General features: G+C 39.7%; 1 protein-coding gene across 1 annotated transcript in view; it reads left to right on the forward strand.

Annotated features, from left to right (window-relative positions):
• LOC139982571 (uncharacterized) overlaps positions 1-17,413 on the forward strand; it is a 20,291-nt gene continuing 2,878 nt past the window's right edge. Inside the window, exons 1-11 of the mRNA XM_071995483.1 lie at positions 1-275; positions 6,367-6,500; positions 7,608-7,828; positions 8,572-8,804; positions 9,608-9,719; positions 10,764-11,054; positions 11,618-11,728; positions 12,341-12,451; positions 13,450-13,733; positions 15,219-15,424; positions 16,524-17,012. Of these exons, the coding sequence (XP_071851584.1) occupies positions 193-275; positions 6,367-6,500; positions 7,608-7,828; positions 8,572-8,804; positions 9,608-9,719; positions 10,764-11,054; positions 11,618-11,728; positions 12,341-12,451; positions 13,450-13,733; positions 15,219-15,424; positions 16,524-17,012 (2,275 nt within the window). The 5' untranslated portion in view covers positions 1-192. The remainder of the gene's footprint in view (positions 276-6,366; positions 6,501-7,607; positions 7,829-8,571; positions 8,805-9,607; positions 9,720-10,763; positions 11,055-11,617; positions 11,729-12,340; positions 12,452-13,449; positions 13,734-15,218; positions 15,425-16,523; positions 17,013-17,413) is intronic.

Genomic DNA, 17,413 nt, shown 5'->3' on the forward strand with positions numbered 1-17,413 from the left:
AACACTACGTCACTAGTCAGCCATTACAAGCATAAAATGAGCGTGCATAACGCGCTCACGAGACAAAGAACGGTGGTAAATTTTGGTTAGATTCCTCTTTTCTTGATGAAAAGGAATCTCTGATTATCTTTATGTATTGGAGAACATTTTGAGTCTATTTTCTTGGAGTGATATGCGCGGTACGACTGAAAAATGGCTCTTGAAAGCCTCTCTGACACACCCCCACCTTTGGTGAGCAAAGGAAACAATGAATCAGATATACCAGCTAACAACAGGTCAAGTAATATTCTAAGTTTTCGTCTTTTTACAAGTTTCCCGGTGGATTATTGTTGGTCATATTATGAGGTAACTAATGGAATAAGAAATACGCACGTATACAAATTAAATTGTGTGTAATTTGTCGTAATTGTTAGTATGTTGCTTCCCATAGGATGGTCGTAATATGTTAATGAAAATGGAGATAGTGACGTCACGTAGTCCCCGGATTCTTGAAGTTGCATATTCATACGAGCAGACCATTATCAGAATAGGTAAATGCATCGTTACCGATATCAAATGCAGCCCCGCGAAAGTTTAAGTGCGGTGTGCCAACGTGATAATTTTTTCAAACTATTTATCACTGTTAACTGCCATTTTTGGTGGATAACATTATCACAGGGAATTGATCAACGGCTAGTTTTTTATGTGGAAGTAATTTCCTAATTTTAAATTGATTCGACATGTGAAAGCACCCACCCATAAATATAGAAACGTGAAGTGCTGTACAGTGGATAGCTGCTGCATTATACACAAGACTATATATACATATACTCACATACCCAGAAAACTACAAAGACCTAATCTTAAATAAAAATATCGATTAAAAGGTTCAAATAAAATAATAACAACGAATACAAATTTGATCAAAACTAGTAAAAGGCTAGCTCATATACTTTTAAGTGTTCTGACAAATTATTCAGTTGATCAAATTTGGACTTGGACATTTTGGATCAAGTGTGTTATATGTTTGTATATTGGCTGCTGCATGCTTCTTTATGTTAGTACTACACCAGTGGTAGTTTTAGTGCTTTGTTAGGAATAGTACACTAGGAAGATTTATACCAATTTTATTGACCACAATGTTTTTTTTTCAAGTGGAAGAACACAGTGGTATTTCATTGTTGAACTAAAACAAACTTTCATGTTATTAAACTTAGGCTGTTAGGCATATCCATGGTTGGATTATATGGTGTATAGACCGGGGCTTTATAAATTGATAAATTTGATAACCTGGCTTCCATTAATACCTTTATAAGTTAGCGTGTTGCATGACTCACAAAAATTATTAACTTATTTGCTGCTGTTACTTAAATGCGATCTAGGGTTTATCAGTTTGTAAGACTTAAATACGCTAGACTCGGACAAAGATTAAAATTCACGGATCCATTGCCCCACCCCCACCCCCACCCCACAAAAGGAAAATGTGAAGAGAGCCCTGCCTCTGGTCCAGTCAGCAGTCAACATTTCCTCTGTGATGTTAAAGATGAGTTACAAAAGCAAACCAAAACAGACACCAGGGCCACCGTTCCCCTAATCGCAGGCCATGGCTGTGATATATATATGAGAAATGGGGCCAGCAATATTCCTTGCCTACAGGTGCAAAAGGGGAAAAAAGGGGACATTTTCATTGCTACTCAGTGCTCACATTTTTGGTTACTTCCATTTGGTGGGAAGAATGAAGTAGGGGTGCATTCCGGGGAGGGGGGGGTGGGAGGTTGAGATGTGGTGTCAAGCAGGAAATTTCCTTGTCAGATATGACATGATTCAACAACATTGAAGATATGATTTCTAAATGGTTCGAAAGTTATGCTAGACAGGGTTCTATGAAGGGGCTGGGGAATCCATCTCCCCCTCCCCCCCCCCAAATACATTGATCACAGCAATAATATTCAGTCTTTCTGCAATGTTAAAACCACTGAACAAGTTGGTCTGAATCCAGCAGACCCCTCCTACGTCCTCTACCCCATATCGCACATTTGTGTCGGGATCTCTGCATGTGACGTTCCTGGACAACAACAAATATTCACATGTTCATGTTGTAAAAAAATGTAGGGCAGAAACAAATTGCATCACATGCAACCACTCCCTTTGTCTACAGAAAAGTAGGCTAACAGTCACAGACCTTGCAACCACTGTCTGTGTCTATAGAAGAATGAATAACCTTGTCACATGTAGCGAGTGATCTAGCATTGACAGCAGATATGCTAGAATAACCAAAACTGGTCACTTAATCATGAAACTATAAAACTTTGAAAATTTAACACCTGAACCCTCGAGAAAAACATTTCTCACCAGTTGTTTAAATGTCAGATTGGAATAATTTCTACCCAAGGGAAGATTATGATCTCTACAGAGCAAAATGTAGGAAATCTAAATCATCCACCTTTAATCCTCGTGATAAATACTGTCCGAGGCATGTACATACACCGAAGCTGTAACGCTCACCAGAAGTTGGTATATATTGGAAGGATCGATAAATAGTTTGGGTACACGGCCAAGCTGTTTGTCTGTAATAAGAGGGTAAATATACAGGGTACAAAGTTCCAAGCTAGCTAGAACTAGAAAGCTAGGGAATGACATATGACATCACTGCTTCAAAAAGTTATAACCCAAGGGCATAGAGGGAAGGGGGAGGGGCAAGGAGGGGTTGAAGGGGTAAAGGGTAACCAGGTGGAACTATAATGCTCAATCTTCTAGTACTGGTCAAGCTTTCAGTCAGTTTCAAGTTTGAGCTCAAATAGTCGGCCTGTCAATATATATCTGAGATAATTCTGCGATAATTGAAAGGTGGTGTTTATAGAGTCAGGATCTAGAAAAAATTGCCTGAAACTTCAAACTTGTGGAGGCGAAAAGTTTTCTTCTGATCTTAGAAAAAAAAATTGGTCGCCGTTTCCTGTTTGAAGGTGCTCCCTTTGAATCCGAAGAGGATGTTTAATGATAAATCAAACGTATCGCTGATATTTGAAGTAAATCTGTAATTTTAAAGGGTGTGAAGACTCTTGCACAAAGAAACGTCTCATGCCCGTAATCTGAACTAGTTTCAAATGAGGTGTAAGAGAAGTGTTAGACACCACCATCAATCCCAGAAAATACACACACAGCTTGCTGCTGTCGGTAATTAGACACTAACTGTACAGTCAATACAAACAGCTACGGTCAATACCCACAACACAGTGTACATACCAGCGATGGGCATCTCAGGTCTAGATAAAAGATAACAAGGTATCATGTTTCCTTACTGTCTGCATTTTGTAGCGACACAAACAAAACGTCACTTGCAAGCAACGGAAAGTTAACTTTTTCAGGGCGCGGTTTGGGGTGAGTATTCAATGCCTTTAAGTGTAGCCAAGATAGCCATATTAAGGACGAAATTTGTTCATTCATAGCACTAGATTATGGCATTCCACCCCCTCCCCCTATTGTACACCCACACATGCACATGTAGGCTATGGAAATTTAGTTTGTACGCCTGCACAATCCATTCCAAATTGAACTACCTTCATTTCTACATAGCCTTATCTCTTCTATATTATTTTCCATTCTTTTTTTCCCCCTAAACAGTAAAAATATTGTTTTGTTTGTACCTCTTTAAACATCCATTATGTTCTATAAACCCCATTAGTTTTAACTAAAATGTAATATAACCTCAGCAGTTCTTTTATTCCCTCTTCTTCTATCAAGTCCATTTCAACAACATTTAATCTCAAAAGAAAATCTAAACAAAAAACAACTTTTTTGAGCCATATAGCCTATATATATTAATCTTTATGCCTTGCTACTGATTTCTATTATATCATGCATTTCATAATAACATTTGTGTACTGTCCAGTGAGTGAATCAATGTCTATTTTAGATTCAAGTTTGGTTGTTTTCATAAAGGATTAAATGTAGCATATATATACACACACCCAACACTATGCTAGAACTACAGTGGATAGTGTTTGCCATTGCAGATCACAACACCCCCAACATTGCACTGGGATGGCAAACACCAAGGTAGATGAATTCCTATTTGTACAGTGTGTATGTATAGTCAGTAGTGTGTGACTACAGTATCGCTTTGCTGTTTATAGCTTAGTACATATACATAGTACACAAGGTACAGTACAACACAGCCTGGCCCTGATCAGTAATCAGAATTTGCATAGTGTTTGTGTGGGTGTTGAATATGCATAGGGAAATTTGGAATGTACCATTAGCAAGGGGGTGTAGCAAAAGTATTTTTGCCTTTCCTGATCAAATTCCACTTAATTTATGGGAACTTCCTGGTTTGAATTGACAGCCTGGGTCAAACTTAGTGGATATATAACTTGAGTGTGTGTTGAACTGAGTAGGACCATTGTTAAGTAAACTTTGGGAAGGAAAAAGGAACAGGAGAATTATTGTGCATGATTTGATATTTGTATGACCACTGTACAAACAGACACACAAATGCAGGAACACTACTACTACTTATGTGTAGTGTACAGAAGGCAATATGTACGCTTGTTGTGACTGAACTTAAAGGTCTGCTGTATAGACCCCCAACTATAGCACGCGGCCATCGTGGAAAGTCTCTTGAGATTACGTAATCGACCTGCCTTGGTCGTTAAAATGACATCTTTTTACCAATTAGTCTGCAACACCTGCTACATATTTTATCTTGTATGAGGGTCTTTGTGAGAACGCTGTGTATGATTAACTACACTGTAGACATGAACATATTTCCACACAGTGTTTTCACAAAGAGCCTAATGGTGTTAAGTAGCTACAGTTTGCAGGCTAGTTGTATTGGTGGATTTAATATTGTGGCAGGTCGATTACGTAATCACAAAACTTTCCTAGCTATAGCGTGCTATAATTGGAGCCAATAAAGCAGATATTTAAAGAGGCTGGCATGTTGATTGTACATAACAATATGTTGGAACAGAAATGGTTCAGGGGTGAAACCCTCTCTCCTTCAACTCCCACTGCTGGTAAAGAAGGAAGCAACACTGGTGTGTGGCAGTAAGGGGGAGAAGGGTGCCACACAGGTTGCCTTAAAATCATTAAAGGGTGTGAAGACTCGCGCACAAGTCTCATGCCGGTAATCTGACCTAGTTTCGAATGAGGTGTAACAGAAGTGTTAGACACCCCACCATTGATCCCAGAAAATACACACACAACTTGCTACCATCGGTAATTAGACACTAGTGTACAGTCAGTACATACAGCTGCGGTCAATACCCACAACACAGTGTAGGGATATCTCAGGTCTAGATAAAAGATAACAAGGTATCACGTTTCATTACTGTCTGCATTTTGTAGCGGCAAGAAGGAAATGTCATTTGCAAGCAACGGAAAGTTAACTTTTTCAAAGCGCGGCATACGGTTTGGTGCCAGTCTTCACTGCCTTTAATATACTGATGATAGAAATTACTGAAAAATGTGAACATTTGAAAAAAGGAAAATATGAAACTCTTTGTGACATAGCTGATTCTTCCATTTTGCATAACTATTTTGCCTATAAGAGTAGGTTAAATATTTGTCTGAGGGAGAAGTGAGAGTTAGGGTGGGGGGGGGAGAGGGGTTTTACTATGATTTGTTAGACATTGTTGTAGTATCCATTGTTGTTGTGGTTTGCTTTTAAAATCTCAGAACGTGTTTGCCAAATTTTAACTTTGACCTTTCCAGCTTACTGCACTGAAAATGAAAAATTGAAAAGGACACCGTCCTATGCAATTTTCATATCAATGGTCATTATTTTTATCGAGTTATCTGTCGATAAAAATGTCGATCTGAATAAAATTCGCCAGATTTATTAACGAGTCCGTAGATTCTACAGACTTCTATCAAAATTTGCAAGCTCTGCCCAACAGATCATGCGCCAGTCAAATATGACCGCATTCTTTCACTTTCGAGACTAGCCTGTCTTAGGTCCCTGCTCTTGTGTCTTCCTCTTGTGTCTTCAGTCTCACCGATATAGCTTGCGAAATTGTGTCATTTCCTTTCATTGCAATGAATAAACAGGTGCTTTCAGACATTTCCTCCCAGTGGAATTGTAAAAGTAATGATACAAGTATAGGACCGCGTTAAAATCTGGAACGGGCCGCATGTGTAGACTATTTTGTTTATATTTGTGTAATGGACATGCTGACATGGGCGGTCGCAGTGCTTTTACGGTATATCGCAGGGGTAGGGGGGGGTAAGGTGATAATAAGATGGGACGAAAAATCTGAGTCCCTCTTGCACTCCTGCCTGTCATCCCCTATCCAACCTTCGACTATATACGTTGTTCCCATGACTACAATTCTGAGAGGAGATCTGAGAATGTAACGTTTTTATTTATTTCCATTTTATTCTATATAGTCTGTCTGTGATAGCAGAGCAGGAGAGAGAATCCACGACGGAGGGAGAGAAGACCGACCCGCCAGCGGACGAACTAGAAGATGGAGAGATCGACGATGATGAGGAGGAGGAGGTGGAGGAGGAGGAGTTAACGGGTAGGCCTAAATATTATAGAATGCAGAATGATGGTCTCAAGAAAAGTGGGTAATGGTGGGGGAAGGTGGGGAAAGGGAAGAGGTATGATGGGGAAGGCTCAAGAGAAAGTTGTTTATGCCTGTATACATGATTAGTCTTGATTACAGAATGCAACGTCCACTTTGGAACGTTGGTGATGGTCTTAAGAAAAGTGGGTAAATGGTGGGGGAAGGTGGGAAAGGGAAGAGGGATGATGGGGGTAAGCTCAAGAGAAAGTTGTTTAGCCTGTATACATTCATGATTACTCTTGATTATGGATCGGAAATATTTGTTTATGTTCCATAAAGAGGTTCCGTTTGTTCGAGGGTCCAGATCGTCTCTATGGGTGACGCACTTGTGTCTTTTGGCTGCAGTTCAGTCATGACAGCGATACTGGTGTATTCTCTGTTGAAATTGTATATATATTATATATAGCTGGGTTAGGTATATTGTTTGCTTGTGCAATGAGCCTGCCTGCCAGAGCGTGTGCCTTTACTTGCAGTTTCTGCAGGATTGGTATAGACTGTATAAATTATATATACTTAAAACTTGCTAAATTGTGATAATCATGGTAGCGATCTTCATTACATGTACAGCACAGTTAGCAGGCTGTGAAAAAGACAAAAAAAGGATTAAAACAAGGCTGTCGTGTATTGTTTGCAAAGTATTTGTATACATACGGCAATGCGTTTGGTGCAGTGCGTTTGGTACACTTTCAAAAAACTTTGCCTGTGATGCAGTACCCACCACCATATTGCACATTATTATTATTATTATTACTATTATTATAATTATAATTATTACCATTATTAGTAGTAGCAGTAGTTGTAGTAGTAGAATAGTAGTAGTAGTATTATTATTATTATTGTTATTATTAATATTATTATGATTATTATCATTATTAGTAGTAGTAGTAGTAGTAGAATAGTAGTAGTAGTATTATTCTTCTTCTCATTATTATTATTTTTATTATTAGTAGTAGTATTATTCTTCTTATTATTTTTATTTTTATTATAATTATTATGAATTTTTTGTTGAATGAATATATTCTCGACATAATATATTCTCTTCTGCTCTCTTGAAAAAAGAAAAAGAGGAGAGTGAAGATGACGTGGATGTGGAGGAGAAGAGACGGATAAAGAAACGGCAGAAGAACAAGGAGAGAAGAAAGAGGAAGAAGGAAGAGAAGAGGATGCAGGCGCTGCAGGCGTGGGCCATGGCAATGGCCGCAGGCGAGATGGGCGATCAGGGAGAGATAGTCGAAGAAGACGAGGAGATGCCCAGCGAGGAAGAAGAGGAGGCAAAGGAGGTTAGAAGAAGATATTTGAACTTGATTGATTGATTGCTTGATTTATTGATTGATTTATTGATTGATTGAATGAATCAATCGATCCGTTCGTGCGTTCGTTCGTTCGTTCGTTCATTTATTTTAATTCAATGCTTATTTTATTTTTATTTGTTTATTTTATTTTTATTTTATTTTTATTTGTTTATTTTATTTTTTTTGTTTATTTTATTTATTTTTATTGATTGATTGGTTCATACATTTATTTATTTATTTATTTATTTTTTTGTGCCTTTTTTAAGAGAGTGATTGGGAGAGATCATTTTAAGAGATAGTAATACTATTCCGATCATCAAGGTGAACCCTGGTGTTCCACAGTTTCAGATTCATCTGCAACTCCACCGTACTGTATCTCCCAGTGGTGAGGAATTATATACTTGTATCGTGTTATAGTAACAGCAACGTGAAACCTGACAATCGAAACAGGGTCAACCCTGACTGTTGCCTGACACTGAGTCATACTGTGGACCTGTGAGTAAATAGCATAAAGCATAATAGTCTTCCTTCAAAAAGTATGGGGAGGACAGATATCAAAGGTCCATTTTCTCCTCCATAGATGGCACAGGAAGGCAGATTGAATTACTTTTTTATATCATGGTTTAAAAATGCTGGCTTTGGGAACCACAATGACCTTTGACCTCAAGTCTTACCATCAAACCCAGAGTTAAAATATGTAATCTATACGTTACCGTTTCCCCGCCTCTCAGGATAACGCACCTGTGGCGAAGGCTGCTGAGAGAAAGCCCTCGCCGCGGAAAAAGAAACAACAACAACAGCCGAGGAAGAGACAGAGGGCGCCCTCTCCATCCGACAGTGACGAGGAATACACCAAACTGCTGAAGAAGGAGATGAGCAGACACAGACTGAAGAGGAAATCGTCCGGGGAGAGTAGCTCGGAGGATAGAAGAGGAGGAGGAGGAGGAGGCAGAAGCCAGGGGATGTGAGTATTGTCAAAGTTGTCGGAACATCTGAAATATAATGGGAAATAAAACCATCTCGTATTTACTTCACACCTCAATTCACTGTCTCCTTACAACAACACATTCTACTTGATAAAATATAATCAGTGACTCTCCCTTCTTGTCTCTGCCCTCCCTCCCTCCTCCATCCATACCTCCCCATATTCCTCTCCCTAACCCCCTCCCACTCCCTATCCCTTCCCCCTCCACAATACTCTCGCCCGATAGAGCACAATGAGATAGCTAAATTCTCAAGAAAAGGAGTGTCTGTTTGTTTGTTTGTTTTATTCGCACTCGGATTGTTCAAAATACAACAAATAACAGAGATGACATATAATAGAACAAAACAGATTGAAAAGAACAAAAAGAGTAACAGGAGCTAAACCCATTGGGGTGACAGAATGTCGGCCCTTTTCCAATGGGGCCCTAGAGCCAAACAAATTGCACTTTTAACGGTAAATTCGAATAAAACCAATAAATAAGACTCTAAAAACGCACATATTTCACATAATTCTGAAAAGTGCCTCCCCCTCCCCCCACACCCTAAATTACATGAGATGCTTCCTTAACTCAGCTTTATAATGAGAAGATGAGAAGGCTTGATGGATTTGATATGATTTGGAAGAGATTTGGAAGAGTGGGAATGTGATCTCATTATGACTGGATCTATCTTTCCAGTGTTGTATACCTTATATCTTCCATTAATTTGTGCATACTTGGCATACCACCAGAGTGAGGCAAACACAGTACAAGGTATAACTCTTTCACCTTCTCTCCATGGTAGGTTCGATTCGGGCGGGGATGCCCCCTTGAATCACGAGGAGGAGGCGTCGGAAGGGGAAGAGGTTGAATCATCCCACAGATCGAAGAAGAAGAAGAGGAAAAAACACAAACATGTGAGCTTCAAAGTTTTTTTCCGGTCTTAGCTGAGCCGTCCACCCAGATTTATATTGTTTGTCTCGTACTGGGTGTCTTCCTTCCGACTTAAACCTAATATGCAAATGAGCCCAAGACCCAGCTACATCTGTAATAAAACTGTCAAGTTAAAGTTTGGTCAAAGTTGGGTTCCTACTAGAGCGAAGGGCTTCAGAACGTTCTGATCACGAAAAATATATGATGGGTCACAGGAAATTTAAAAAAAAAAATTTTTATACATCTATGTCAACCAATAGAACTACAGTTTTTCGGAGCGGGCCGAAAAAAATATGATGGGTCACAGGTTTTTAAATTTGTTTTCAATACATCTATGTCAACCAATAAATCTACAGTTTTTCGGAGCGGGCCTAAGGTAATTGTGGACGTCTATTAATATAAAATCCATCGTCCGAGCCAACTTGAAATGTATTCACTTCCTTTCCACTGGTACCTGTCTCCTCACGACCTGTACGGTGACTAGCGTGCACCAGGTGCTTATATCGTGAGGAGGGGGGTAAGTCTCATGGCAAATAAATACCCGACTCTGGTAAGTTTTGGGAATAGTCTGAGCACCGATTCTGAAGGGTGGGTCAGCGGGGTGGGTGGGTGGGTTCGGTCTTCATGGTAACTTCCCAGGTCTTACGTGGAGATCTTGTCGCCCGCCACCGCATCCAAGCCTCTCGACATGAATATGCAAAGTGTCTTGACATGAATATGCAAAGTGTCTTGACATGAATATGCAAAGTCTCCTGACTTGAATATGCAAAGTCTCTTGACTTGAATATGCAGTCTCTCAATATGAATATGCAAAGTCTCTTGACTTGAATATGCAGTCTCTCGATATGAATATGCAAAGCTCTTGACATGAATATGCAAAGTGTCTCGACATGAATATGCAAAGTCTCTTGACTTGAATATGCAAAGTCTCTCGACATGAATTTGCAAAGTTGTCCCTTGGGTGGAAAGATGCATTCCTTACTCGTTAAGTGAAACTTCTGAGATGATATTCTCCTCTCTTCCGATAGCATCGTACGAAACATGCGCCCAAGAAGTCGAGACGGGAGCAACAGATGGAGTCTGACGAGGAAGATCGCATGCTCCCTCACCCTCATCACCACCATCATCATCATCATAATCAGCAACAGCAGCAACTCCACCACGAGCAACAGTACATGCAACAGCAGCAGCAACAACAGCAGCAGCAGCCCATGTCCGAACAGGAACAGCAGATCATGATGGACCAAAGCATGGGCAAGGTCCACGTCCCAAAGACGCATCTCATTTGTAAATTTTATTTGGAGAATAAATGTAAAAAGGTAAGTGGCATTCTCTCTCCATTTTTGTATGTTTTTACTTCTTTTTTTTACATTGTTTTTTTAAATGTTTTTTTTTTAATTGATTTTTTTTATTATTATTTTTATTTTATTTTTTTATTTATTATTATTTTGAAAGAGGGGGAAAAAGGGAAGAATATGAATTTTGGTCACATATTCTATAGTCAACCTCGCAAATTAAGTTTCCTTTGATTCCCGCGCGGCATTAAAGTCAAGTCTACAGATATTGAAAGTTATGTCGACCTCGCCGGATCAGAAAGTTTAGAAACTCTGGGTGGCTGTGTAGTGGTCGTTTTTTTTTCTCTTCAGAGTTTTTGTGTTGCATCTTAGGAACAGACCTGATAGTTATAGTTTGTGTTAGACTGAGTTGTCCAGTCACTTCAACTGATGAGTCTTCAGATGTTTAAAATCTGGGTCATTTCTCTAAAGTTTGAAAAATGGAAAGAAAAAAAAAATGTCATACAAATGACTGTGTATCATGAACCATTGTTTGTTCTGTGTTTTTGTGTTTTTTTTAATTTATTTTATTTTTCTCTCTTTTTCAGGGGCTGGATTGCTCATATACGCATGAAGGCTCGATTCCTAAGAGGCTGGAACAATGCAAGTTTTATCTGCAAGGTTTTTGCTCCAAAGGACCTCTCTGTATGTTCCTGCATCATATCCTTGAACTACTCTGGTTTTACTTTCTCTGTTCCATGTTTTATTATTTTCGTATTTGTTCGAGGATGTACAATTAAAGATAAATTATGTAATGTTTATAGCAGGGTTTCCATAACTTTATCCCCCCACGAACCCCCTGTGGATGTCAAGAGTTTGTCCACGAACCCCCAACTTTTCGAGACACGATCCGAGTCATACTATAATACGCATAACAGTGCTTCGTAAAAGATCAAGTTCAATGTGTAGTATTGTACTGTCATGAGTACACCAACTTCACCAAAGTCATGCGGCCTGTGTCTGTTTCATAATTCAGTTATTTATCACATGCACGGTATGGTACTACTATGGCAACATATGTGTATGGAACGCGAAAAGAGTTTGTCGATAGGTACGACTTTTGTACATTACTAAATTATGTAATATATCAGATATTTCAACAAAAAGTACTCTAGTTTTGACTTTAAGAAACGTCTCACGAACCCCCTGGGATGGACTCACACACCGCCTGGGGGGGTTCATGCACCACAGTTAGGGAACCCCTGGTTTATAGAATATTTGTGCCTGTTTTTTTCTGTAGAGATGATTTATTGCCCTTAACCATTATTGCACAGGAATATCCTTGTAAATATTATCACACAGGACAGATCTGTTACAGCGAGGAGAAGTGTCGGTTTTCTCATGCACCCCTCACTGAGGAGCTAAAGTCCCTCGTCGATATGGTAAGGTCAACTTCTCTGCAAACGTATCTCAAAGATCTATCTGTTATTCGTTACTTTTGACACACGGTATTAATTTTAATTGAGAGGTGCAAAATACAGACCTCCCAGCAAAACCTTTAAAAAAACCTTTATTTCAGAAAAATGCTCTTTAGTTTTCAAAAATACTCTTTAAAAACCTTTAAAAATATTTTATTTTTATTTTAAGTTAAAAAAAAAATAGTTCATTTCTGCTGATATTGTCGCATTTGCCCGTCTTGAAACATCTGTGTCTCTGACAAGATATGTACTCACAAATTTGTTATAACCATAACGAGTATTACCATGAACTCTTTCACACGCTCTGCTCAAACAAAGTTAGGTACTATATGGCAGTGTTAAGCACGTTTCAGCTCATAAAGTAGAGAGAAGGGAAACGACATCACAGCTAGAAATTCATACAAATTGTGATCTTTCAGTGAGAAAGTGCAAAACTGCGACGAGCATGTGTTTTGGCTCATAAAAGGAGCACATGGCAGCTACAAATAACGACAGATTACTGTAATATATACCGATGTATGGCGCATACTGCATATGTAAACGTGGGTAAAGATAACAAGATATGAGGGAACTTGAAGAACAAGAGTAAGTAGGTATCTTATCGACTGTGTCGGACAAGAGCGAGTGAACGACCGATATCGAAAGTAACTTTTAATGTCAGAACAAAGAAACTTGGCCACGTTTGCACTCGAGATGAATCATTTCTAGGAACCGTAGAACAGACCCACAGACTTTTCGTAAGCTCGAACAAAGGCTTAAAGTCATTCTGTTCAATGTATATATATATATATATATATATATATATATATATATATACTACAATTACCACGTGAAATAATAAATGTTGTCGAATGTGTTTTCTCAAGGATTGGAGTAAACTATGCCATGTCAAATTTTTTTTCCATCCTGATCTTTATTTTATTTTTTCTCTTCTCGCTCTTCCCTTTCTCTGTACCTCAAAGATGAGAAAAGAGATGATGGGACCAAAGATGAGAGACCGGGAGAACGATCAGCCGCCTCTGCTGCCATCTCCGGAGAAGCAGCCCAATGTTCCATTCCAGAGGGGCAACTCGGGAGGTAAACCCCCCCACCCCCAGAAAGGGGGCAGCAAGAGTAACAACAACAACAGTAGCAACAGCAGCAATAGCATCCCGTCTCTGTTCGACATCAGAGTGAAACCGGTCGGAGAGAAGGGGCAGATCATCCTGGAGAAGGAGAGGAAGGGTCTCCTGGGCTTTGACGATGGGTAAGCGGGCCGATAATATCACCCCTCTCCCCTCCCCTCACCCCCAAGAAAAAAAAAACAAGAATTGAACAATGTTTTATTGACAGACTTTGGTGTCCATGTTACACTGTATCTGTGAAGAAAAGTCTGCGTAAGTCGTCTAGTACACTACAAATGCAAGGTGAAATCAACTTGAAAACATTTTTAAAAAACCCTTCTTTAGGTCTTTATCCAGTCAGTTTTCCATTTCATGAACTTTTAATTTGAAAGAGTCTAAGATAATGCTGCCCTTAGTACAAAACCGTGTAATGAGAAGATTGTAATCAGTCAATGCTTGTACTTGCTTATACTCTTGGTGGGTAAAGAACATGTGTTCCATTTTGATTGCAAGAACATCCGATCAGTCAATGCTCGTACTTCCTCTTCTCTTAGTGGGTAAAGAACATGGGTTCCATTTTGATTGCAAGAACATCTGATAAGTCAATGCTGTTATTTCCTCTACTCTTGGTGGGTAAAGAACATGGGTTCCATTTTGATTGCAAGAACATCTGATAAGTCAATGCTGTTATTTCCTCTACTCTTGGTGGGTAAAGAACATGGGTTCCATTTTGATTGCAAGAACATCTGATCAGTCAATGCTGTTATTTCCTCTACTCTTGGTGGGTAAAGAACATGGGTTCCATTTTGATTGCAAGAACATCTGATCAGTCAATGCTGTTATTTCCTCTACTTTTGGTGGGTAAAGAACATGGGTTCCATTTTGATTGCAAGAACATCTGATAAGTCAATGCTGTTATTTCCTCTACTCTTGGTGGGTAAAGAACATGGGTTCCATTTTGATTGCAAGAACATCTGATCAGTCAATGCTGTTATTTCCTCTACTCTTGGTGGGTAAAGAACATGGGTTCCATTTTGATTGCAAGAACATCTGATCAGTCAATGCTGTTATTTCCTCTACTCTTGGTGGGTAAAGAACATGGGTTCCATTTTGATTGCAAGAACATCTGATAAGTCAATGCTGTTATTTCCTCTACTCTTGGTGGGTAAAGAACATGGGTTCCATTTTGATTGCAAGAACATCTGATCAGTCAATGCTGTTATTTCCTCTACTCTTGGTGGGTAAAGAACATGGGTTATATTTTGATTGCAAGAACATCATCTGATCAGTCAATGCTTTTACTTCCTTTTATCTTGGTGGGTAAAGAACATGGGTTCCATTTTGATTGCAAGAACATGTGATCAGTAAATGCTTTTACTTCCTCTACTCTTGGTGGGTAAAGAACATGGGTTCCATTTTGATTGCAAGAACGTCATCTGATCAGTCATGATATGTTGCGATGATGTAGTTTAGGTAGTTCGTTCATTAAATCACGTTTAAGTCCTCGAGTGAAAGATCATCGTTCTATTTTGAATGCAATTGTTTTATCCTCAGTCAAATCAGTTTCCTCTCCCTGCATTGTTTTTTTTATTTTTTTTTTATCGGTATCTTTTAATCTTTTCGTTCAGGCCTCCGTCGTTCTACAATGCCGAACAAGAGGAACATATGCAAGGCAACCACCACGGCGGTCCTTCTAACAAGAGAGATGGACCACATGGTCATGCCAGATCTCCTATGGGATCGCCACGGCAACAAGGTCAACAAGGACCATCTCACCACAGCCATGGCCATAGCGAGCCATCTAGCGGGCCCTCCAGACAACAGCAGAATAAAGGTTAGTCGGACATTTTGTTGCAGGACTGGTCGGTGCAAATATGACCCACTCGGGACTTTCGACCGACAGAGTTCACAAGTCGTCAGATAAATTCTCTGTCTCTAAACATAACTAGCTTTTCTGTATTTTGACATATTTTGAAAAGAAAAAGTGGGTGATCTCCATTGAAGTATCTTTGCTAATAATGATGTCCTCTTGATACCTGTCGTACTGCAATCTACTCAAAAAAACGGAAAGCATTTGGAAGTTCACGTGCAATGACCTCAAATTAGTTACAAATTACTATATTCTTTGTTTTTATGACAAATATAACAAGTACATTAACCAAGGTCTGTAAAGAATAATGTTGGGAATTTTAACGATGGAGCAGAAATGGGGGAAGCTAAAAAAAAAAAAACGTCACTGGATAGTGATGGTTACATCATTGTTTAAGGGTTGTTTCTGTGAAAAACACATTGAGCATGCGGGCTAGCACTCTTCGGGTCAGGTTTTATCTTTCCGTTGCTATGGATAAAACTCATGGGAAATGCGTCATAGATACCACTCCATAATAGAAATAACTCTGATTAGAATTAGGACAAGTAACTATGGTGATGTGGTCAAATTCCTGAGTGATAAAGAAATCAAAACGGTTGCCAAGGTCAGCCATGAATGATGCCTACATTACGCAGTTAATGAGATTTTCCTGGAACGTTTACAAAGAAAAATAACATGGCTTTCTTAGAGATCAAAATTCTATGCCCCCGCACCCACTCCCTCCTCCTTTCCATTCTAAAGTAACCCTTGAACAAGTCACATTCAAAGAAGACATTGCAAAATAGCTCAATCTAAGCGTTCCACCAATAATCTTTTGTTGATTAAATCAATTTCTAGAATATACCTTTTATCCCTTTTCCAACACCAACACCCCCCCCCCCCCCTACCCAGTCCTTCCTCTTTTCCATTCTAAAGAAACCCTTCATTAAGTCACATTCAATGAGGATATTGCCAAATAGCTCAACCTAAGCTTTCCACCAATACAATAATCTTTTGTCGATTAAATCATTTTCGCAAATGTCGTGGCAACTCATGATTTCTCTGTTTTCACCATGTATTATAGATCCACCAGAGCAGAGTTCAAGACCCCCTCCATTGCTCCCCACACCGTCCTCTCCAATGCATCCGGGACCCTCTACCGCACCCCAGAATCACCACAACCAGGAGGATCCAGCTCCTCCTCCTTCTTCCTTACTCACGGATCCGAGGAAGAGGCCGCCCCCCGAAGAGGACAGAGCCCCGCCTGTGAGTAGTCAAGAGAACCCGGAACCGGCCGTCCAGGGAGACGACCCGTCGGCGTCGTCCGAGATGCCCCCGTTGCCGGGGAGACGGGAGTCTCCATCTCACACCCCGGCGATGGAAGACAGCGTGTCGTCCGAGAAGGCGGCGAGCGAGAGTGGGGAGGCCGGCTCGGGCAAACCGGTGGTCGAGCCGCCCAAGTCGATGCCAGCAAAGTCCAAGGCACTCTTCATGAGAATACAGCAGAACCAGATGAAATCAGAGGATGGCGAAGAAGAAGCCGATAAGACCCAGTCTCAACAGAAAGAAACAGGTGGGTGTGTCTCAAAAAGTTCTATGTGAGTTTAGGATGAAGTGTAAACCCAATGTATGAGATATAATTTATTATAGCTTTCTTTACCCACCCTTGAGAATCTGTTAACCTGTGACGTGACCTCTCCCAAAATGGAACGATTTATTTTGCTAGTCCTTTTGGGTTATCGTTGAGTTGAGATCGCAAGATAACCGTGGAGTCTTGCGTCTCTTTGAACAAAAAGAAATATGGTGGATTCGACTCTGGTCGAAGAGTTTTTGAGATGGCCTGATGTTAGTTGTCTCACAAAATTGCAGTAGATGTCTGTGCCATTTAAGGGAAAACTGTCTTTTTAGTGTGAGAAAATTATGAAATCTTGATTTATTTGAAGTATTTTACAGACTTAAATTTCTCATCCTTGT

Source organism: Apostichopus japonicus, chromosome 16, assembly GCF_037975245.1.
Source record: "Apostichopus japonicus isolate 1M-3 chromosome 16, ASM3797524v1, whole genome shotgun sequence".
NCBI classification, from domain to species: Eukaryota; Metazoa; Echinodermata; class Holothuroidea; order Aspidochirotida; family Stichopodidae; genus Apostichopus; species Apostichopus japonicus.